Raw genomic sequence first — 25,463 nt, 5'->3', positions numbered from 1 at the left:
ATTCCAATTTATTTTGTAAAAAAAATATTTAGCTATAATTCTAATTCTAGGTTAATCTAAAAAAAAAGTTTAAAATGTTCTAGCTGTGCTACAGTTCAGTGTATACGATCTAGTTTTAACACTACTTCTTATTCATGGGGTAGCGTTAAAGATTCCAAGGGAGCAAAATCTTCTTGAGGTAGAATCAATTGAGTCGAGCTTTACCATCAAAGCATTTATTACGAACAATGATGGTTACTTAATCAATGTGTCGTATCTGCTATATACACCAGTACTTCATAGATTTTGGCCTGTAAATACCCTTATAAGATGGATTCTTCAACGCTAAATGAAAGTTGAATTGTTCTGAAACTTGTTGCGAAAGTCTTCAACTTCGGCAATCGTCCTAATATTATTTTAATTTTAAATGTCATCACTGTATCGTAACTTGCATCACATTACCAATGTTTGATTTTGTCTGATCACCAGACATAGGACCAAACAGAAAATATCCCTGACTCAAGTATGTTGGTAAATGTCTATATCAATTCAATACCTTCGAGTTCTTTCCAATAGATAACAACATGACTATCACCAATCAGTGTTCCCCCAAAACATGTCAAAATTTTAGGGCATACTTGGACAACTAGAAAATTTTCGTATTTTCTATATTAGCTTGGAATTAGAATTATTGTTGTACATTTTCCCCAAATTAGACATTAATTGAAACTATATCTAGGCCTACACAGTTTTAATTCCAAATTAGATTAGAACTAGAAATACTGAATTCACGAAAACTAATCAGAGTTGATTCTGATCAGCATGAGAATGTCAAGTGTCTGCGCACCAAGTTTGAATCATTTCACACTATGCCATTCTTCTGTAGGAATTCAAGGAAAACCAGATATCATATTATAATAAAAATAGGAGAATAGACACATGTCACAAATTAGATTAGAATTAGAGCAAAGAAACATTTTAGGAAGTTGTCTATATATTTTCAAATTTCTAATCAATAGCAAGTGGAGTGATATTAGTTTGTATTTTATGATTTTAATGATGTGATGCATAATTCTGTATGGACTAGAGTAGATCATGTAGAACTAGTCAACTTGGGGCATTGCTACTTGCAAATTACTAACACTCCACTTATTCATGTAAATTGATGCGGATACTGCAAACAGAGTAGGCATATGTCAGGGTTGTAACCCAGTCACAAGAGTCACAAGTCAATCGCACTTTTATAGTTTTGACTCGAGTCCAAGTCATTCTGTTTGACTGCTCGGTTTCCAGTTAAAATGTTTTTATAACTCTGTTTGATGATATCGAATGGTTTGCATTAATAATATACCAATTTTAATCACTTTTAGCAGTTTCTGGTCTCATTTTCCAGTGCCAGTACCAATAGACGAAATCCCAATAGGGTGGTTACGGTACTTTACTATTACTATTCTCCGAAATTACAATGAAATGTTGGTTTTGGCTGCCTGAGTCTCGAGTCAGATGAATTGGTTTGAGTCATGCGCAATGACTCGAGTTCAAATCGAGTCATCAGAAAATCGTGGCTCGAGTAGGACTCGAGTCTTTACAACCATGGCATAGGCCTATGCTCTATTTAAAATTCGTTCGCATTTATAATATACTAATTTTCCTCACTTTTAGCAGTTTATGATCGCATTTTCAAGTACCAGTACCAATAGATAAAATTCCAATAGTGTGGTTGCTTGACTATTCTTCCAAATTACAATGAAATGTCGGTCTTGGCCGTCTGAGTCTCAAGTCATATGACTTGGTTCGAGTCATGCGCAATGACTCGAGTCCAAGTCGAGTCATTTCTGTACTTTGAGAAAATGTCTCGAGTCAAGGCAAGTCATCTGAAAATTGTGATTCGAGTCGGACTCGAGTCGATTCATGACTCGAGTCAGTACAACCCTGAATCATAAATGTGGCAGTCCTTTTTGGGCTAGCTTTTCTTGCTGCTGATCGTTCTGGTACAGTTGTCGGAGTCGCATGTTACATGCCCTAAAACTTCATATGTGTTCGTGCGTCGTGGCACGGTAATGGCCCTCGACGAAATGCACATTTCTCTAAATAATGTGTATTTGTTTCTTAATGGAAAGGGTATCCAATAATCAATTTTATTGGCAACAGTAAATCGCGCGCAGCGCGAAAAAAATGAATAAAGTAAATTTAAAAAAAAAAATACTCCAAAATTAATGTTCATTCACGAAATAATTTTGGGACCCCTTCGAATTCGACCGGCGCGGCAGTTACGGTCCTGACTTCAGAACGCAACAGCATCCTAACCCTGTTACCTTTAAATACATTTCTACGACACATTAATATTATATATATCAGGGACGGGCAACTTCTCCAGTCGGCGAGCAAAGGAAAATTAAGTAGCCTACTTGGAGGGCCGGATTGCTGAATCGATGCAATTCAAAGCCATTTCTTTCCGATAATGACGAAGACAATGTGGATTTGAGAAAAGCATTGTCATACAGGTGCCGCCGTGTCTGCTTCTCTATGCTCAATTAACACACGATGCAATCCCTAATAAAGATTTCAAGGCGTTTGATAAGCCCGGTAATCCAAATTTACCAAGATATCAATTCATTAGAGTTGAGTACATCGTAAATGCCGATAATGCAAGTCTTCTCGCTTCGACGAACTTACTCGTAAGCTTAGGGTTACCATATTTTGCAAATCTGGAAAGAGGACATTTTTTCAAGATTTTCAGACTTGCAACACCGGAGGCAAATCCTGGAAAAATCATAAATTTTCTCCACTTCGTGGTCGGTTGACTAAAAAAAAGACAGCAAGACAGCTTTCCGGTTCAGGTCTCGAAGTAGCCGCCGGAGCGTTACTTCAGTGCGGATGTACTGTATCTCAGTCGAATTTTGCCCTATATTTAATCAAAATTCTCAACAAAGATGACAAAATCTCAAAAAAGAGAACTATTTGGCGTCCTCCGAGGAAACTACCAAAAAAGTCAAAAAAGAGGACAAATCATCCTAAAAGAGGACGTATGGCATGGTAACCCTACGTAAGCTCCACTCTCGCACGCTGCACAGTGCACACACACTTATATAATAACATACAGTCAATACATTTTGACGTTTAAGCAAGTAATGGAGAATCTCGGCAGGCTGGGGCCGCGGGCCACATTATCATGTAAGACGGGGAACTGTCCGCGGGCCGGACAAAATCCCGTCGCTGGCCGTATGCTGCCCGCCTCTGATATATATAAATACTTCTACTCATAAAAATAACAAATCTATCCAACACACTCGCGAATCGGTTTGTCCAAGTACAGGACAAAATGTATTAAACTTTCTCGTGTTTCCAATCTTAAATCACACATTTGGTCCGAATTAAGTCATTTGCGATTCACTCTCTGTGATGTTCAGCAATGGAAAGCTTTCATAATATATCGGGAGCGAGGTCGGGCCATGGCGTAATCAATAAAATTAAAAGTAAAACTTATCATTATCATGTTGAAATATATTAAGAATAGTTTAATAAAGTAATTTGATTTTTTACGCAATTTATCAATATTCTTACAACGTTTCTTGAGGCTTTCGCGGGCCGCACAAAACGGTGTTGCAGGCCGCATGCGGTCCGCGGGCCGTAGTTTGCCCACCCCTGAGTTACACACTCATGACTCGAGTCTTTACATCCATGGCATATGCTCTATTTAAAATGTATTGGTACTACCCATTTGGTAGGCCTATTGTTGAATGTAATCTTCGTTTATTACCTGAAATTCTGCATGAAGGTGATAAACTTGAAGAATAAAAGCAGCGCTGATCTCTTATTCGTGTACAATAAAGAAGGAATATTGAGGGAAATACTGGATGTCACCAAATTCCGTAGTAATTGCCAAGAAGGAACCAACTTTAGGTCTTATACACCCGATTGAATATCGGTTATTTACAAATCCTAATGATGAAATAATCAGAGGTGGTTAGTAACGAAATACTTCTACTTTTTGAAAGTACTCAAGTAGTTTTCCTCTACTTCTGATGCTTACTCAAGTAGATCTGATTTTATCGACTTCTACTTCGTAATGTTTTGAGACTTACTTACTTTTCGATATTTTAAGTTTGTCAAGTAGAAGTAGTTTAATACCCCAATATGACAGATATCCTGAGGAATTTCGGGGCTGTTTTCACAGAGTACCAACATTTAATATTCATAAAAGTCAATTAAAGCCCAGACATTTGGCTGCGCTTCTCGCACAGTAGTTATGGAATGACATATATGTTTTCACGAAAGTATTGGTGAATATAATTTAGGTCCGGATTTCTTATGGTTCCGCTCGCACTGAGTTGTCGCCCATATCAAATATTTCATCACAGTAAATATGGCCCACCAAAACGTTTGAAACTACCGTTTCGCAATCTAGCAATTACCTATCCTATCGTTATCTAGCAGCCCATGACTTGTCCTCCTAATCTGGAAAATTCGGCTTTTAGGAACGTTACAGCTGCTTAAGCAGATCACCTTTGAAGCTTTATGGTCGAAAGACATAAAATATATTTTCCGCTTTCCAGAAGTGGTATTTGTATTTCACTTTAAATTCCGAGTATGATACTCGGAGTATCATACTTTGAGTTCTGAATTACTTTCAATTATTTTGTCTGCAGAACATACATGTTGAAGCATATAAGCAAGTGTCGTAATGCCTCTATTTTTCGAAAATAAAGCTGCGCTAAAGATAAATTTTACGATCCACAATATTTGCTATTAACGTATACTGATCAGTTATCACGCACGTTGAAGCCTTATCCGATACCACTTCTCCGTATTGCTCTTCGCCTAAATTTGGGGCCTTATAAAATGGGGTATTAGGGTCCCATGCCATTATATTCTCTAAAACGGGGTCTTCCAGTAAACAAAAGGTTAGTATCGCATTTTCATATCAATACTATAATTTGCATACCATGTTGCGAAAGAATGCTTATTCTGTCGAATATTGACACCTCTGCTGGGATGCATCAAAACGAATCAACCTCTTTGCACATTCCGCATAGCTCAATGTGCAGCTTTTGACAGTCTATACCAGTGGTTCCCAACTTTTTTCGACTCATCGCCCCCTTCTGAAGCTTCACACCGATCATCGCCCCCAAATATTGGGACCGAAAAACAGCACTTCGTCGGCCCCTTCGAAAAAAACGTTTTTCCTTGGTCCCATAGGGTGATAAACCAAACCCTGGACCCCCTTTAGTCAGTGGGGTTTTTGTCGCTACACATCAGCTAACCCTATTTCATGTAGTGTTTGGTGAGTCACCGCAATTCGCCTGAACGCGCTAGGCGCGACAAATTCATATTATCCATGTTTGAATAGGTCAAATGGTCGATATGGAATGTTGGAAAAGGTAGGACCCCTAAGTAATAATTAAACATCCTCGTGCGGTATCGTTATTATATTGACTTCGTGATCCCCTATATCTGCTATATCAGAAGATATGGAAATCGTCAAAACGTATTAAACTAAAAGACGCACATGATTTCATATTGATATTTCTGATTTTTCCTTGTGGGGTGGCATTTGTCCTGTAGGGTTTAGGTCACCAAGACAGGAACATTCGACGCCAGCTATCGAGGCGCCTATGGACAATTAAACATATATGTATATATATCAAAGTTTTCGGTCAGCACAAGGGCATTTTTTTTCGGCCGAGGTCGTCTCAATGCTGATCGTTCTCGCACACTTCGCAAGTTACATGACCTCTAAATTCATATGTCGTGGCGCAGTAATGACCGACGCTGAAGTCTCCCATTTCCATAAAACATGCGTATATGGGTGACGGGGACCCCACCATCAAGATACATGATAAAAATGAATGGCACGCAGCGCGAAATGTTTTTGAAAAAGTCGCATGAATTTCTAAAAATTACTCTATCATTCATGTTAATTCACGATATAATTTTGGGCTTCCTTCGATTTCGGGCACCTCACCACCAATTGGGGGGTTTGGAGTGCGGTAGTGACGGTCCCGACTCCAATGTAGCCGTTTTAACGCACCATCGCCCCCTTCGTTGTTTTCACCCCTTTCGTCCGTTTTCGCCCCCCTATCGCCCCCTTCGTTATTTTCGCCCCCTAGACCGCCAAATCGCCCCCGTTGGGAACCACTGGTCTATACGAATGAATTACTAACCACTCAATTCTGATATACCAATATTGCAAATGCACTATTTACATTCTAATGATGCAAATTGTTTAGATTAATTGAACACTATAATACGTGGCAGGTGGTGGAATAAAGTGAAGATTCTGTAAGCGTGTAGTGATCACTTCGACATAAAGATGAAAGGTCATCTGTGCGATATAGCCAAGAAACCAGTTTCTCCAAAAGTGAAATGCAAGCTCAATGCTTGTGAAAATGCTGGCATCGGAAATCGCAACTGTGATATATGTGGTAAATCATTCAATTGGAAGAGTCAGTACAAGTCTCATATGGATATACATATTGGCGCCCAGAAGCACCAATGTGATATATGTGGAAAAGCATTCTCTGCCAAGCGAAACCTCGAACGTCATATGGATATCCATGTTGGCGTCAAAAATCATACATGTGATATATGTGGGAAAGCATTTATTCGGAAGAGCTACCTCTCGCTTCATATGGATATGCACGCCGGTAACAAAAATCACAAATGTGATGTTTGTGGGAAAGCATTCACTCGGAAGGCAGACCTCACGAACCATATAAAAGTGCATGTCGGTAACAAAAATCATGAATGTGATATATGCGGGAATTCATTTGTGCACAAGAGTAGCCTCGACAAACATATGGATATCCATGCTGGCGTGAAAAATCACAAATGTGATATATGTGGAAGAGCATTCACTCAGAATGGCCACCTCTCGCATCATATGGATATGCATGCCGGTAACAAAAATCACAAATGTGATGTTTGTGGGAAAGCATTCACTTGGAAGGGAGACCTCACACACCATATAAAAGTGCATATCGGTATAAAAAATCATAAGTGTGATATATGTGGGAATTCATTTGTGAAGAAGAGTAGCCTCAACAAACATATTGATATCCATGCTGGCGTGAAAAATCACAAATGTGATATATGCGGAAAAGCATTCACTCAGATTCGCCAGCTCTCGCTTCATATGGATATGCATGTCGGTACCAAAAATCACAAATGTGATATATGTGGGAACTCATTTGTGTGCAAGGGTACCCTCAATAATCATATGGATATCCATGCGGGCGTGAAAAATCATGAATGTGATATATGTGGGAAAGCATTCACTCAGAAGGAACACCTCAAGTGTCATATGGATATGCATGCTGGAACCAAAAGGCATGAATGTGATATATGTGGGAAAACATTTACTCAGAAGGGCCACCTCAAGAGTCATATGGATATGCATGCTGGTAACAAAAAGTAATAATGTGATGTATGTTGGAAAGCATTTACTGGGACGGCTAACCTCAAGCGTCATATGAATATCCAATATGACTGTTCAAAAAACAAGTTTTCCGTCAGATTTCACTTGCTACTTGATAAAATTGTTAGGTTGGTTACAAATAAACGCTGCGCACCAACTTTCGCTCAATTTCAACCAGTAGAAGCGAAATTCTTGCAGTGGAAAGTTCTGAATTTATCATTGAAAAATACCAAAAAAAAAAGTTTTAAAGTTTTTCTATCAACCCCATAAAATTATTAGGCTGTCAGAAGAGATGATGCACACCGAATTTGGCTCCATTTCAACCACTAGAAGCGAAGGTATTGCAGTAGAAAAATTTGGATTTGAATAAACTAGTATTTACGGTGACTAATTCTTTAATTATTTGGTATAAAATCATATATTTAAAAACTTTACTCAAATCATTGTGCCCAGTCTTATACGTGACCAGTTGGCAGAAAGGGGTACCGACTACGAATTTCATGTTCTGTACCGTTATGACGGGCACTGGTCAGCTGGTCGGGGCGCATTGGTACAACGATACCTCGATTAACTGCTTGATGTCTCAAATGATTATCATGAACGTTGAACGTATTTAAGATGTCTCACGCTATTATTCTCTATAAGTACATCTGCTACTATGTATCTCTGGTGCACATTCTCAACATACATAGCCTACATTACCTACAACATATTGCGTTGACTTATCCGATTAATAGCCTACATGTGAAGAGGCAAATCTCGTTGTACATTCGTGGGAAGCTGTCAGGTCAGCAACAAACGCTGGGCTGTTACATCCGATCCGTGCTGACAACTTATAAGCGTTGGTTCTTGAAGTTCGTGTCGCAATTGCTTTCAATATTGGTTGCGGCCAGAGCAGAGCAGACTTGGACTATCTACAAATCATGTTGGTTCACGGTCAACGAACTAGTGGGTTGTGAGAAGTTCCATTCGAAGATTTTGAAAAATGAGTGTTCTAGTTCTAGTCACGTGTTTTAGAAATCAAGCAGTACGTACCAGTCTGTTGCTAGCGGCCCATATTGTTGTTAAATAGTGTGTTTTGTTAACTCAGTCGCTTATCCCAGTGATTCATAGTTCTATGAGAAGAATGACTTACAAGTAGGCCTATAAGTAGTGATTCCCAACGATAGGCCCAAGCTAGTTCAAGTGGAAGTGGAAAATGCAGATTTGAAAAGTAATAACGTACGCAAAACGACTGTAGGCATCACAAATTTGTGCAGTTTCCGACACTAGGAACTATATGTAATTACCGTGACACCAATGGCGTTCATAACGTAACTGCTAAACAGCCCTATCTTAGATCACACTTAACATAAACTTCAGTTCTGTCTATAAAATTGTGAGATAAAGTAATTAAAAAAAACAGCTACTTTAATAAGTCATGCAAGTCGGCAAATGTACTTGACCAAAATTAGAAAAATATCGTTATACATACTTCGTTACTGATTATGTATACAAAAGATTCAGGATTCACCACTATCGCATGTTATCAACAAAATGCGTCACAACAGCGTGAAACGCCCCCACTTATTATCTACAACCCGGATAGTGTGAAGTGTTTCAAGGGGTATCATCGAGACTAGGTATTGCAGCTATTCCGCTGTGATCACTCGTCCATGATATTTTGCTAGTCTCGAATAAGAAACTACTTCTTGTTGAGATTACTCGAGAGTCCAGACTAGTACATAAGTGCCTGAAAGTGTTTTACATGATTATTATGATTGAGACTCTATACGCTACTACTGCATCAACGTCGAATAAACCATTGTATTGAGCATATATCTGGTACGAAGAACTTCACCCAAGGCAACAGCTTCTCGAGATAAGTATTGTATAGCCGAGCACCAAGACGATTGGTTAGCTGTACTATTATACAGATCATCAGAGACAATAAGCTCTAATTGCTGCATGGGCCCCGAGTACAGTCGTGAGATATACAACTTCAATACTGGGACTGACGTTTTTGCTATCGACGACAAGGACATTCTTCACGGACGAACACGGTACACGTTTTAATTGTCGATTTCTGTTGAAAACTTCACGACAGCAGACCCTATTGACTGTGTATGTGTTAGTGATTTTTGACTGTTATTGTTATATCGTTGCATATTCAATATTGTCATGTACAAGTGTTTGCTAAAGTGTCTAAATGGATAGTAATGATAAGCAACCAGTTATTGCTGATAAGGATACCGAGCCTAACTCTGTAATCGGTCACGCTAAATATGTTAAGCACGAAGCTGCTTTACCCAGTATTGCCGATGAAAGAATTAGGCACACTCTTCCTATCAGCGTTGTTAAAAACGGGCCTACGTATTTATGCGAAGCCCGAGTTGCGGACATTGCGGACGATCCGACTATTGTCGAACCGCAAGATTTAAATCGCATTCCCGTTCAGAATTATGTCGTGACTTCAGCCGTCGCGCCGACAGTGAATAGCTCAGCTTCTCTGAGACAATGTATGACTGACACGCAAAGGCAATTGACTTTGGTTGTTTACTAACTGAAGCGCATTACATTCGATACGCGTTCAGGTATCACTAATCTATGATTTTTCAAAACCAAGATAATATGCTAAAGATATGGACCAATGTATAATCAGGTATTGGATAGCTTTTGCTTGAATTCGTTAGCCTAATATGGGGAAGTATCATGTGTACAAATAGAATGATATTCTTACACAGTTGTAGAATTCGTTAAGCCCAATATTATGGGATTACCATACGCAATAATGGATTTGTCCCACATTTGCTTGAGAAGAATCAGCGATAATTTTGCAATTTATACGGCCACGCTCACATGTATTTGGGGATTAGATGCGGAAATCGGCGACTGTGATTTCGTTACGCGCGTGAGTGTGAACCGGAGTGACTATATATGTATTTGGATGTAATATCTGGTATACTTATGGTTAATGGATTTTAAGATGTTCCAATTCGCTGTGAGGTTGGGGAATAAAGCTCTTGCTCTAAACAATCTGCGGGCAGTTTGAACGAGACAGGGCTGAATGCGTCTTCTTTTAGCGAATCTCCTGGTTTACACGATAAAACGTTTGAACAGTACCGCAACCTCGTGTATGATTTTAAGTACATTTGAATGTTATGTCGAAAAGCATTATTATGCGATACAACGCGTATCATGAGTAACCTACTTAGCTATAATGGCCTCCGCTATTTAGGTGTAATCGGTGAATTCGAAGTCAACATTGTGAACGCCGCAATGCAACGTACTCAGCGCAAGACCTATCATAAAATTCGGTATAAATATGACATATCTTGTTCGGTCAGATGATATAACTGAACTGCGTAAATTGGTTCTGGATTCATAGATAACGGTCCCGTTTAAATTACGGAATATTATAGTTACGGAAATCGTTGTGTTTTTTTTCTTCAATGCATTGACGGATACCTTACACAAAACGCATATGTGGTTTTCAGCTTTCGATGTTAAAACAGTGTTTTAGGGTACACTCCATATCGCCACGTGCTCCGCTGATTTCAAACCCAACGGATTCTTGAGTTACGTAACGCTTTTAGCGAAGAAGTGTAATTTCGCGATACAGCTTTTCTGGTTCAGCATAATCGCCAGACACCATTGCGGAATGACGCATCCTTCATTCAAATAATCCACTATTGAGTAATGGTGTTCTGATGGCATTTCAAAAAGTGATTTCATATTAACTTCAGCTTTCAAATCATCGCAGACATATAACAGTACTCTGTATGATAACATCCTACATTGATCAATGTAAGTTTGACTGATAATTCCATTACTGACTGACATATCTAATAAATCCTTAAATTGTTTCAATTACGCCATGCCTCGTGAGCAGAGCAGCTATTCAGTAACTCCTTGCGTGTCAGTTGAAATCTGATGAGTTGTTTGGAATTATCTTTACAAAACTCAGCAGTACCTATCAATCGCACCTCCGCTGTCAAGATTACGTAAACCATGACCCCGGCCGCACCGGGAATTTAGTACTTGGATTGCAATTTAACAGACATGTTTGACTTACATCAAGGAGTTCGCTAGTTAGCAGACTTTCTGTACATTTTACATTTATACTTCTGCCACGTGCAGAAATTTTTTTTTCGCACGTTCTCTCCCTACATTTTTTTCTGCATGCGCCAGAGATTGACCCCTTGCTTGCAACGCTGTCAGGGAATACCGTGCCTTATTCTTTTTTATTGTTTCTGATATTGTCAACAGCTTCATAATTAGGTTTAGGTTTGCCTTATCAGACTGGTCGCTTATTGATAGATTGTGTGTTTTCTTTCATGCTTGTATCGTTATTTTGTGCCAATTGTAATAGTGCTATATGCCCTTTCCACGTGATGCTGTCGTGAGGTTTTTTTACAGAGTTGGCGAATATATACGTGTCCGTCGTCCACGCTCCGCGTTCCGGCGTACCAATCTCATACTCATGTGTGCGAATTCATCGAAACGATTTCGACCTACTCAACAACAACGACCTGGCAATATACTTCGGTACGATTCCGACACCACGTGCACTGCAACTGCAACGTCTGCAACAGTCGACAGCAACAGTTCGCCGCGATTTCACCGACGAAACTGTATCGATATCCGCTAACGATCGACCGACTGACCGAAGATATCCCACATCTGCAATCATTGGCCGACACTATAGCGCCAACACGCGTACGTAGCCATGCCGTATCTCTAGCCCCCCAACAGCTATACGCTGACGGCTGTGTGAATCAGACATGCCACGAATCGCAGACGATAATTACGCAGTTTTTACAACCGAAAACGATGCCAGACTCCACCAGGATGCCTGCACGTGGACGCAAAAGTGCAGGCACACATGAGTTGAGTAGCAGTTGTACGCCGGAAACACATGTACATTATCGATCGAGATTTTGTACGAATTTCACTGACCAGGAACACACTGGTGCATATGGGCCACGGCCCGAAACTGAAGTTTACGCGGACTTGAGTATGTTGGTTACTCTAAGTCACAATATCGACCGAGATATTGCAATGTTTGAAATGGCCACTATTGTACATAAACCGGCCACACACTGAAGTTAATTTTGCCTTCACGTGAACAGCGGCGGTCACACATGATGATTTGGGCTGTCACGTGGATGTATTTGTATCTGTTAGGCTTACTATTTGCTTAGGATTCAATTCTTTGTGTTATTCCAATTTAGGTTAACTTGTATATTAGAAAAGCAATATAAAACCTTGCTCTTGCAATGCTCAGACTAAAACCGAACCCGTGTAGGCCTAATTACTTAAAGGGTCGTTGAAATTAAAAGTCTTTACTCGTGATTGTTACTATCCGATTTCCTTTTTAATGGGGGACGGGGTGACCTTTCTGTACCAAAATTGTATTCGACATAGTAAATCGATTTTGTCATTCATGGTCGTATAATCTAATTGGCTTTTTCCTTAATTATTCGTAATTAATTCCCTTTTCGAGTGAAAATAATGCAGCTATTCCGCTGTGATCACTCGTCCATGATATTTTGCTATGTCTCGAATAAGAAACTACTTCTTGTTGAGATTACTCGAGAGTCCAGACTAAGTACATAAGTGTCTGTAACAAGTGTTTTACATGATTATTATGATTGAGACTCTATACGCTACTACTGCATCAACGTCAAATAAACCATTGTATTGAGCATATATCTGGTACGAAGAACTTCACCCAAGGCAACAGCTTCTCGAGATAAGTATTGTATAGCCGAGCACCAAGACGATTGGTTAGCTGTACTTTTATACAGATCATCAGAGAATATAAGCTCTAATTGCTGCAGTATGTTACATACAAGGTTGTCCAAACGTCCAACTCCGAATCTTTAAACGTACCGACTCTCGCTATTTTCCCCACACAAGTCCGACTCCCACAGTATAACAACTCCACCTCGAAAGTGGTAGGTCACAGTGACTGTGGAATGATTTTCATGCACCGGTAATCTGTTTCCACTAGTAGTTTTGACGGTCCGTGGACATATGAGCAGGCGACTCTTGAGCACGTGCGTCAAATTATCTGTTCGGGGTTCCGGTATATATAGGGGTTAATTTCAGGGTTGTTTCGGGATAGGGTTGATTTTTGGGTTATAAAGTTACATTCTGGGCTGCCGTTTCCATTGTGTCGCATGCTCATACATCGGGCAGCAAGTTTTGACATCTTGAAAATCGCTAGCTTTACCTGTAAATTCAGTAGAAATGTACGAAGTAACCTCCACTCAAATAGCGACGCCGACTAATTTAGACCAATCCTCTAAACCTCAAAACACTTTCATTATTGAGCATCATTTGATAAGAGTGAGATAATTGAGTACATAATCATGCCGAGGGATTTGTTTCATCAGCGCAGGGTTGTAACAAAATTACCTGAGCTCGAGACTGAGCAGTAATCCAGACTAGTCACCAAACATATCATAGTGACACACAGTATGACTTGGACGGATTTGATTCGGAGGTGAGTGGACTTAATTTTCGAGTTAAAACTATGAAAGTGAGAGGGACTTCTGACATGTAACCTTGTGGCTTGGTTACAGCCCTGATGATAAGACAATCAGTTGCAAAGCTTGGTGATTTCATTCGTAAATGTATGAACGTATTTCAAAATCCAATTACACAATCTCACAAAGTTGCATCGAGCGTATCGCGAATAATCTGCTTGAGTAGAGTCTTCAAACAGGAGTCTTTCCAAGATACAATCTGTGTACCACAGGCAAGCTCCTGAACTGTGATTGTAATTGTATCCGTCTTCTTGTAACAGTTCCAGTTTGTAGTTAGTGAAGTTACGTTGCTGGTCGATGCAAGTCACGGCGCCATCAGAGGACACAGAATCACCATGGTGTAGTCCTGCATGATAGAAAAATATATTAAATTACTCAACGTACTCATGCACAAGTAGAAGTAACGACACTAATCTATACTCGGTTACACGCAGAAGTACTGCTACCGCTTTTATCCAACAGTGTTTTAAACAATAGGCTACTTAATTTTTGATACGTTTGATTTCGTAAAATATAAAGTAATTCTGGGATATTTTCCAATCACTATTATGCTTGATATTGTCACAACAATTAGGACAAAGTGTCACATGAAGCATGGTAATTGAACATATTTCAGTAAATTGCATCGAACGGTAATGGCGGTAATGTCATCAGTCATTTGTGTTAGTCGATAAGATGGATCTCGCAATTTCGAATGTAACCAACTCCGATCAGTTACTAAAAGTATGCGATGTCATGACCAAATCTACTTTTCAAAACTACTCGCCTTGATTACCATTCAAACCTTCCTTTTCTATTTTTACTTCACAATTCATGGGAATCATTACTCCCATTCGTGGTTGAGTAGAAGTAGTATCAAGGTATAGGATGTAATATTTTGTTATTGCTTGATTGAGGTACTAGGTAAAAAGTACTTCCACGGAATACTTGAGTAGGGTTTGCCTACTTGCATTATTTCACGATGGGTTATGATTTTAAAATACTGGTACTACTATGTCACCGTTTTCAGTATTTTAACAAACTAGACCAAAAATACTTGTACTTGAGTAGCAACATGACTACTCAACTCAAACTATTTCAATATGTCTCGCGACTAGGGCTGGGCACAATGCTGCGAGTACTCGATTCTGAATCGAGTATTAATTTTAATGATTTTCTGTAGTACTGAAACGATACAATTCTGGCCAATAAGAGTTGATTTATCAATGATAATTTTACTTTTGATACTGTTTTCCTAATGGAAGGCTGTAACCCTCGATTAGTCGTATCGCAACATACAAAATATGTAGTACAAAGCTACGCAGTGTTACTGGAAATAACATTTCTATGAGGTCACGATCTACCGATGTCAGAGAGTCAGAAAGTGCAATGAAATACGGTAGGCTAGGTTGAAAAAAATATCGAATTATGTTTATAATGTTATATGGAACTGGCCTTATATTCCTTGTGGCCACATAAAAGGCACATGCTTGAACTTTCCGCACTCTTCATAATATTGTGACGCCAAAATAAGTGGTAGTGGATTACTCAACTGGAATCAGTCATGTACTCGATTTCTCCTGGTCCCGCTGACTAAGATATCAGACCCTTCCGACCCCATTTCATGAAAGTCCCTTATCAATGTTGAGTGATACTCACAAACACACAACCCAGAGATCTTTGAAACTATGTACATTATTGTCGAGAACTTCCGGGGCAATGCAGTTGGATGTGCCGCAAGATGTACTACTTGTTTGACCATCACAGTCGACTCTGGTATCTCCAATCTTCAGGCCCATATTGTTCAGGGATAGGTTCTCCAGCTGTCAATACAAATCTCACATTCAGATACACAAGTTTACAAATTTGTACAAACTATTAATCTGGCTGGTTGATGGCCAACTGAGTAAAGTTTTTTGAGTAGTTTTAGTTGTAGTTGCAGATTTGAAGCGCGAATAGTTCTAGTTGTAGTTATGAAAAGTGCATAGTTCTAGTTATGCGTTTCCAAAACAATTGCCGAACAGCTAGAAAACATGCGTCGTCGTTTCACGAGAATCGTGATACCAATGTTCTGTTGTTTGATGTTCTTGCAGCCATTGCTACATCACAGTCATAACAACAAACAGTGATGTAGCCAGTAAAGTGGGTCTTGGGGGTTGACACGCCTGTCATTCCTAAATAAAACTCCCGTCCATTTGATAAACTGATTCAGTGATTCTATCTCCGATATTTACTAGCTCAATTGTAATTAGTAATTTGTGTCATCAGGTATTCATTCGTTGCAGAATCTTAATGGTCATTAACTCTAAGTTGAAACCAAGTAGTGTATTTTGAAAATCCAGTAGTTTTGTATTAATCTGCGACTACTGCCAGCAATGTTACCTGGATATCTGTGTGAACGATCCTACAATCATGAAGATGAAAAACTCCAAGCAGAATCTGTTACATGTAGTAATGTGTCACTGGTTCTGTGATGGCGCATCTACTTTGTAAACTTCCATCAGCAACTGAAAACAAATGTTAAGTTGATAGGATTGATAGAATCAAAACAAGAATATTATATGCATCTAAATCAGGGGTGGGCAAACTTTTGAGCTCGCGGGCCGCATTCAACATCTAAATCCATTCGCGGGCCGCATTATATAAAATTGAGATTATATAGTGAGGACATGGAGATTATATATGTTCCTATTTAAAACAAAACAAACAATGTTTTGATGATATCGTACACACGTCAGAAACATGGCGAGATTTCATTGGCTGACCGACCTCAATAACCAATTTTTCAAAACTATATAGATGAAAATCGGTTGTCCCGATTCTTAGACCAGGATTGAAATTTAAATCTATGAGCAGCGATCTGTTCATAGATTTACTAATTCCACTTTTTGTTCAGTTCCAGGACACACAATACTCACAGTATCATAACCGTGTTAGCTTCAAACACGCATCTACGATGTGTGGATAAAATATAAATACCCCAATTCTACGCATGCAGAGAACGAATCTGCCTAAGACACGCGCAAATCGTTTGTATAAGCACATCACTGAAATAATTAAGACTGAAGTGGCCAATATGAAATCCCACTCGTTATCCGAATTACGTCAATCTCGTTTAGGATTTCTGTGATGTTTAGTATATAGTTGAAACCTTTCAAACTGCGTGGGCCTTGAGATGGGGCTGTCGCGCCAGAAATTAAACATAAAGAAAGGAAGTATTTACGTTAAAACAGTGGCCCTCAAACTTTTTGAGGCACCCCCCCCTTATGATGGTGAAAAATTTCGCGCCACCCTTATCGTCAAATCACAAAACGCAACTAGGGTGCTAGCAAACTTAACACATAGTTAGATGGCACGGAAGGTTACGAATGTGGATCAAGAATTTTTCAATATGAAATTTAGACTAAATACACAGCAATGCTCATGATGGGAATGAGAATCGCGCGGAGCGCGAAAATTTTTTTCAGTGGAGGGGGGCGCACCACAGTTTTGGAACCACTGTCTCCGAATTATCATGGTGAAATATACTAAGAAAAAGTTTATTGAAGTCCCTGCATTAATTCGATTTTTAGTACGGATTTTATCAATATTTTTTAAAAGTTTCTTTAGACTCTCGCGGGCCGCACAGAAGGGTGTGGCGGGCCGCATGCGGCCCGCGGGCCGTAGTTTGCCCACCCCTGATCTAAATTATTGGTTCCCAACCTTTTTAAGTAGCAAATTTTTAGTACCGACGAACCTTTCGAATTAGAAACTTTCTTTATTGCTGCTTTTTCGATATTTGACGTAACATACGCAGTGCTGGGCAAAATCTAGTAACTGAATGATTTGAGTCTAAATCGAGTATTAGGCTTCTATTCCAATATTTGCTCATCACTCATTATGACATCACACCAGAATGGATGATGCGGAAAGTTCAAATATGGACGTTTTATGTGACCATGTGGAACAACATGCCAGTTGTACATCACATTAAAAATGATTTGGTATTTTTCGAGCATACCGATTTCTTGCACTTTGTGAAGATGCTGTGGGTTGATGACAACTTCCAAGAAATGTCATTTCCAGTATTGTGCGAAGCTTTGTACTACACGGTAGGTATGATGCGATACGTCTAATAGTTTACAGCTTTCTACAGTGAGAAATTTTTATATTTTCCAAACCAGATTAGCATTAGAATTACAGCTGCACATTTGTCTCAATTAGATTAGAATTACTTGGTTCGGTAAACGAAATAAAATAAAAATCAAGTCGACTTCTTATCACATCAGAGCTGCTTTTCATCGGCACAATAACGGGAAATGTCACGACACCGAGTTTTGCTCGTTTAGCATGATGAAGTTCTCTTGTGGCATATCAGGAAACCAGTAATTATAATGGAATTGAAACGAGATGGTAACAGCAGTATTCAAAATGTAGATTAGAATTAGATGACCGGCATTTCGCTCAATTAGACAACTTGAATTACCGAGTGGTTCAAGTCTGCTAGTAATGAACGTTACTGAGCTAATGCAATTGCCACCACTGCTGTTTGAGATCTCAACAGCATAGTAAAGATCTCACCTTTCTTTTGCACAACTCGAGAACAATGTCAACAAAATCTTTGTCTTGGAAGAGTCCGGGAAATGAAACCTGGACGTCAGCTCAATCTGGTTGTGCGCAGGTTTTATGGAACGTAGCCGCTGAAGGACTCGTTGACAAGCACTTCTTTTACAGAAGCTCGATGAGACGGGTCACTCGCCAACATTCTAGTGAGGAAATCACTGACAATAATCAAATAACAGATACTAACTCCTAACTCGTGTATATTGCCAAATATATTTGGGAATCAAGATTTGTGGAATTGGAACGATAATACGAATATAGATTTGGATTTGATATCGTAAACTTATGCCGTGTTTGGATAGGAATAGATTCAAGGATCAGGAGAAGCAGATTTGCAGACTTGGATACCTAGAAAATTTTCAGCTTTATGAAGTTATATCAGGATTAGAATTACAGTACATCTACAAAGTATTTTTCCATATTGGAGTACAATTATAATGATAGCAACACAGTAATGATAGCTACACAGTGTTTGTTTCGAATTGGACTAGAAGAAGTATAAAAGCTAAGCAGTTTTACTCCAAATTAGGCAGTTATTAGAATGATGGCTACACATTAGATTACAATTAGAGCTACTGAGCTCACGAAACCTTGCACATGGAATGAATCTTTCTCATAAGCACAAGAATGCCAAATGTCTGTATATCGAGCTTGGTTAGTATCGTACGATACAGCTCTTCTGTTGTAGTTTTAGGAAAACCAGAAATTAGATTACAGGCATTCACGCTAATTAGTTTTATTAGACAACTACACTACAATTATTACCTTGATACCTCTGTCAATGATCTTACAATCGTAAAGATAACGACGTTAATAAGAATCTGTCATATGCAATACCGATTCTCTGCTTCTGTGATGGCGCGTCTTTTTTTAAAAAACTTCCATCAGCGACTGAAAACATAAATTAAAGGTAATCGGATTGACAGTATGAAAACAACATAAGTTATTTGTTGGGAACATCTAAATCAGTGGTTCTCAACCTTTATGAATTGGCGGACCTGTAAAATTCGACAACCAATTTTTTGAACCGATAAACCTTCGTAATTTCAAATTTTATTTCATGGTGCCATTTTGATATCCGACTTGTTATACGTAGGGCAGTTAAAATCGAGTACCCGGGTTATTTGAAATTGAATCGAGTATTAGGCTTTGAGTCGAGTGTTCGAGTAGCGCTTATTATGATGCCATACCAGTATGGATGACGTGGAAAGTTCGAATATGTAACTACAACCAATATAATGCCACACCTATTTCATTGCACTTTGCGACAATGCTGTGTGTTGATCAGGACTACACAGATATGTCATTTCCAGTAATATGCGTACATGCTTGTACCACATGTAAAGTATGTTGGGATAAGACCAATCGAGGTTTACAGCTTTGCGCAGTGGACATGAGTATGGAAACAATCATTTTCATTGATCAATCAACTCTGAATGGTACGGAGCGCAGGATTCCGTGATGGAACGGATTATTTCTCACTATTTGACTGAAATCAAGAAAAATAATGCTTGAACAGCCCAACAATCTTCTCAGCAACGTCACATACGAGCAAGAGCCGTAATTTGGAGCGATCATATCTCCGTAACTTGACATGAATTTGAGAATAACATGGATTTCAAGATATCGGCCAGATTTGCGTCAATGTCATTTGACAAACTGGATTTGCACAGAGAATTTATGATATTTTTCAGTTGTCACTACAGTCGTGAATGGTATCAAATCCCTGATTAGTAAAAGTAGGCCTACATGTAAGAGGGAGGTCGATTCAAAATGAAATCAACTACTGATTACATAAACACCAACCCATATTTAGAGCAGACTGCAATCTTGGATGGGTATAGATCAATTTCTCAAGCTGAGCTTCCATTCTACCATACAAAAGTCCGATGATTCGGTACTGCGAATGATGCTTGTGACATTTGTGCTTCTGTGTCTCTGTATTAGTAGCACCTGTCAAGTAAAGAAATAAGATGATACAACTTTGAAAGCATAGTAATGCAAATGTGATGAGGGCTGAAAAATTCATTTTCTTTGCAAACCCAATATTAGGTTAAAATATGGATTGGTAGGTTTTATGACCTTATAAAAAGACAGTTTATACTCAGCATGGAGCCAGACAAGAACTAGAATTCGCACAGTTTATTGGCACGATACAAGCTACATGAACACCCTAGCTAAGGGGTGGCCAACCTTTTCAGCCAAAGGGCCACATTTGATTGACGAACTATTGCGCGGGTCACCAGCCGCGCCAAGCGCGAAAAATTTTCGAAGTTCATAGGTCAATAATATTGTCACTTGACTACACTGCGGGCCTGTTGCATATCGCTGGGCTCAGTTTGCCAGGAATGGACTATTCCGCGCCTGGACATATCGATATCGAAAGCTTGGACCAACATGTGTCAATCATTTTGTGCCTAGGTTTCATAGTCGACGGCCTTTCTGCGAGCGGAAACGCCAGGTCTCATATGTTGAACGACACTTTGTCTCGTAATCGCGAATATGGTTGGACTCAATCTGATACATTAGGCGTTCTTTCATTTTCAGAAAAGGGTAACAATATTAAATGCAAGAATCGAGTGACAACATGTTGCGCGAAGCGTGTAGAAAATTTTTACTTTTGATAAATCTATCGCAAATTATTCTGCTTTATTGTAGTGTACGAAGATCTACCAAAATGTGACTGGCTCACGGATCTGCCAATGCGTCGGAACTGATATTTTAGTCATCACATCTCAAGTGTTGCGGCCAGACTAATCAAAATTATGGTTGTCCTTGCAAGTTCACAATTTGCAATCCATTTATGGTAATATTACTAATTTCGGAAATTACCTCGCGGGCCACTCAAAACCTTCTCGCGGGCCACATGTGGCCCGCGGGCCACGGGTTGGCCGGCCCTGCCCTAGCTTGACGGTTAATACTTAACACGAATCCAATCACCGAGATGCTGGATTTTGCCCAGTCTCGTTGATAATAACGTTCAAAGTCTGTGTAATATGCAGTAGCACCAAGCACCAAGCACCAAAATGATACGTTCCTTGCTGCTCGGCAAACAACTTAGTTTTGATAGCACTGTCCACTAGGGTCGTTTAAAAGCAACTTTTTCAGATTCCGGGGATTCACAGATTAAATTGTTAGGTTGCCTAAAAAAGGCTGCACACCAAATTTGGCTCCATTCCAACCAGCCGAAGCCACGGCCGAGCACATCAAAATTTTTCAATTTAATAAAAAAATTAATTTTCTCTTTGCTTGCAAAAGAAATTTGACGCAATTCCAACCCGTAGAAGCAAAGTTATTAGAGATTTTAATCAATAATTCTGGGATTGGGCCTACTCACCGTTAAAGGCTTCTCTACACGGCAAGTCGCCTGACCAAACCCAACCCAACGTAACCGTGGTTTCCATCTACACCAGTGGTTCCCAACGTGGGCGATATCGCCCCCCAGGGGGCGATTTGGCGGTCTAGGGGGCGAAAATAACGAAGGGGGCGATAGGGGGGCGAAACGGACGAGGGGGGCGAAACGGACGAGGGGGGCGATAGGGGGCGAAATCAACGAATGGGGCGATAGGGGGCGATGGCGCGTTAAAACGGCTATTTTGGCGAGTCGGAACCGTAACTGCCGCACCCAAAACCTCCCAATTGGGGTGGGGGGGGGGGGGCCGAACTCGAAGGGGGCCCAAAATTATTTCGTGAATTAACATAAATTATGGAGTAACTTTTTTCGAAATTCGTGCAACTTTTTCAAACATTTTTCGCGCTGCGCGCGATTCCATATTTTTATATTTCTTGGGATACCAGTCACGCAACAAAAATACGAATGATTTATGGAAATGGGAGACTTCGGCGTCGGCCATTACTGGGCCACGACGCACCAATACATATGAAGTTAGATGCCATGTAACATGCGACTCCGAGAAGTGCGCCAGAACGATCAGCAGCGATAAGACCTTGGCCGAAAAGGAATGCCCTTGTGCTGACCGAAAACTTCGATAGATATATGTTCAATTGCCCATAGGCACCTCAATGACTGGCGCCGAATGTTCCTGTCCTGGCGACCTTGACCCTACAGGACAGATGTCATCCCGCAAGGAGAAAATTATTTGCCAGTAAAGAAATATACCAATTTGAAATCATGTGCGTCTTTTAGTTTGGTACGTTTTGACGATTTCCATATCTTCTGACTGACATAGCAGATCTAGGAGGTCACAAAAGAGTATCATGTAACGAAGTCAATACAGCAACGATTATTATTTAGGGGTCCTACCTTTTCCAACACACACCACACTAAGCTCTACCGGAAAATCTGATTACGTGACCAGAAAGAGGATATAAAATTGATAGCAATATCTATGCAATTCCCGATCATATTGACCGATTCAAAATGAATTGTATAAATTTGTCGCGCTTCGCGCGTTTAGGTGAAATACGGTGATTACCACCAAACAGTACATGAAGTAGGGTATAGTCGATATGTAGCGACTAAAAGCCCACTGGCTGAGGGGGGTCTGGTTTATCACCCTATGGGGCCAAAGACCAACGTTTTGGGGGCCTGACGAAGTGTTCTTTTGCGGTTCCCAATATTTGGGGGGCGATGATCGGTGCGGAGCTTCAAAAGGGGGCGATGAGTCGAAAAAGGTTGGGAACCACTGTTCTACACGGTTTGCTGTCTGCGGTCCGATGGACCGTGACCGCCGTGTTTGCGCAATCTAGCGGCTGCTATGTACTTTGAGGCGTAGGCCTATTTCATCGCTATATTGAATTCACGCGCCGTGTTCTCTACGAGATTTAAAAAGTTGCCTGCGGCTAGTTTCAAGTTGGCGACCCCTGAACTAAACTGACAAATCTAGACACAAGCTGAAGCAACACATTCCACGACACAAGTGCAGGGCAGGCAGATTTTTTCATTCGCCACAGTAAAAAAAAAATTCTCAGGGGTCATCGGGAAGTACCGACGATATTCCAAAACACGCTCCAGGCGATACTCTTGTATGAGGCGATGATATTCAGTATTCACCATACCGCTCTCGTCGCAATAAAATTGGATGCACCCAAAATGTACGTTTTTTGCGTTTCTTTTTCAGTACATTTTTCCAATACCAAAGCATTCCCATCATCTGCTGCTGCCACGCCATTACTTCATTGGGTCGAATCCTGAAACGTCTTGAGGGTACCATAATGTATACTAGTACCACTACCACTACATCACTGTTCAAAGAAATAAACAGAATATACCGATACTGTAAACATTCATCAAGGCTATGCTACAATGCTATATTTCACAACAACAAAATATACTCATATCCGATTCCTCACCCTTTGAATTACACAGAAGAACCCATAAAGACACCGTTCCTCTTCAGGAATACTATAATATCTGTATACTATACGTACTATACTATACTATACTACTAAATATTATCTCCATATACTATACTATACTATAATTAGGCTTACCATATTTTGGAAATCAAAAAAGAAAATCAACTGCAATGATTAGGAGCCAAGCAGTGAGAGCCATGAAAAATTAGTCGACATTCACATCACACCAAGAGCCAAATATCAACAATGTTTTAGTACCAATACTTTACTTCTACTTTCTGAGTCCGCATAAACTCAGTTAGCCGTATCTCAGCATCAAAAAAAGGTAATTGCTATCATTCTAATGCTAATCTTATTCAAAAAAGAATAAAATGTTTTAGTTGTCCGACTTTGCTTATCTGTGAAGGTGCTAGTTATCGGTTTTATCGGTATTGGCTCAAAAATCTGTTTTGGCCAAGCTCTAATCGTAAACTTGCTGTGGAATTGTAAGAAATCTCACCGGTGAAGATTGTCTCGCGTTGACATTTGTGATAGGCAAGCAAATGGTTGGTAGTTTTTTAGGCATGTAGGCTTTCAAAAAGCAGCTGGACACTACTCGATTGCGCAGAAGGTCGTCGAGATGGGTCAATAGACAACATGCTGTGGACAAAAAAAAATCATGGTAGGTTAGTGTTGATATCGTGTCGCTATATTCGTATATCTACTGTAAATATACTCTTCTTGTCCCTAACAGTTACCGTAATTTATCAATGAGAATTATAGTTTCAATGGCATTTCCACTGTGGAAGGCCCTAAACCTCGATAGGCGGTATTGCCTACATTGTGACAGTATAGAGAATAGAGAGACGAATTGCTAAGATGTAATACATTACCATTTACAAATTAATATGATACAATTCAAGCTTACGCTAATGGATGTGGACTGTATTAACTATATTTGATTTTAATAAAACATGAGGTTTGGTTAGGGAAAGAACAGAAATAGACATTTTGCTATTAAATTACTTAACTGTACTAGTTTACGACAACGTAATCTGTAAAATTTATTTGAGAGAGAAAAATGGAGGTTCAGTAAAGCGCACGATCACTGAAAGATTGGTCGCTCTCACGGGTTACACCAGCATTTAGCGAACAGTCCGACCATATGCAAGATACAGGGATTTTTATCGACACCGATTACTCGATGACTTGAAATTGACTCGTGAATTTGGCTCCTAGTCCCGAGTCAATCCACATTTTGATACACCGAGTCAAGTCATGACTCGAGTCGTCCCAACACTGCTTGCTAGTTGCTACTCGATTTGAAGTGGAATTCAGGAGGTAAATCTTCACTGAATTACGGGTGGAATTAGCGATGTTAAATACATCTTGAAACTTCCAACAGAGACAGATATTGAAAGACCCCTAAAGTGCTGTAGTTTCAAAAACTATGAAGATGGTGGATCAGGATCGAAACAGCGACTCAACCTAAAACTACGCTCTACTTTCCAAAGTACAAAGTGTGACAAGTAAGTAGTGTTACTGCAAAATACACATGTGGCGAGATAGCGCAGTGGTATTATCCACGGCTGCAGCATGAAAAGGTGCTGGTTCGAATCCGACCGAGGTCGACTTCAGAAGTCCAAAGCGTAAGT

At 39.8% G+C, this 25,463-nt stretch overlaps 3 protein-coding genes and 1 long non-coding RNA gene across 5 annotated transcripts in view; 2 read left to right on the top strand and 2 right to left on the bottom strand.

Moving 5' to 3' along the window:
• The window catches only part of LOC145436771 (uncharacterized), a 355,402-nt gene that overhangs the window by 122,376 nt on the left and 207,563 nt on the right, over nucleotides 1-25,463 (top strand). The window lies entirely within an intron of this gene.
• The window catches only part of LOC145441576 (uncharacterized), a 268,801-nt gene that overhangs the window by 61,327 nt on the left and 182,011 nt on the right, over nucleotides 1-25,463 (bottom strand). The gene's annotated exons all lie outside the window — the stretch shown is intronic.
• LOC145436050 (uncharacterized) lies at nucleotides 5,894-7,553 on the top strand. The gene has a single exon (XM_080313365.1). It carries the CDS (start codon nucleotides 6,293-6,295, stop codon nucleotides 7,394-7,396), a length of 1,104 nt encoding a protein of 367 aa, XP_080169491.1. The 5' UTR covers nucleotides 5,894-6,292; the 3' UTR covers nucleotides 7,397-7,553.
• LOC145451715 (uncharacterized) lies at nucleotides 17,588-20,663 on the bottom strand. The gene is made up of 3 exons (XR_013919021.1): nucleotides 20,317-20,663; nucleotides 19,276-19,401; nucleotides 17,588-18,653 (listed from the first exon to the last, which is right to left on the bottom strand). It is a non-coding gene; the product is annotated as an uncharacterized LOC145451715 (long non-coding RNA).

This window comes from Botryllus schlosseri, chromosome 1, assembly GCF_051294905.1.
Source record: "Botryllus schlosseri isolate E-star chromosome 1, Bs_hap1, whole genome shotgun sequence".
Taxonomy (NCBI): Eukaryota; Metazoa; Chordata; class Ascidiacea; order Stolidobranchia; family Styelidae; genus Botryllus; species Botryllus schlosseri.
Note: the sequence above shows the minus strand (reverse complement) of the source record. Positions and strands in the feature narration are given on the sequence as shown.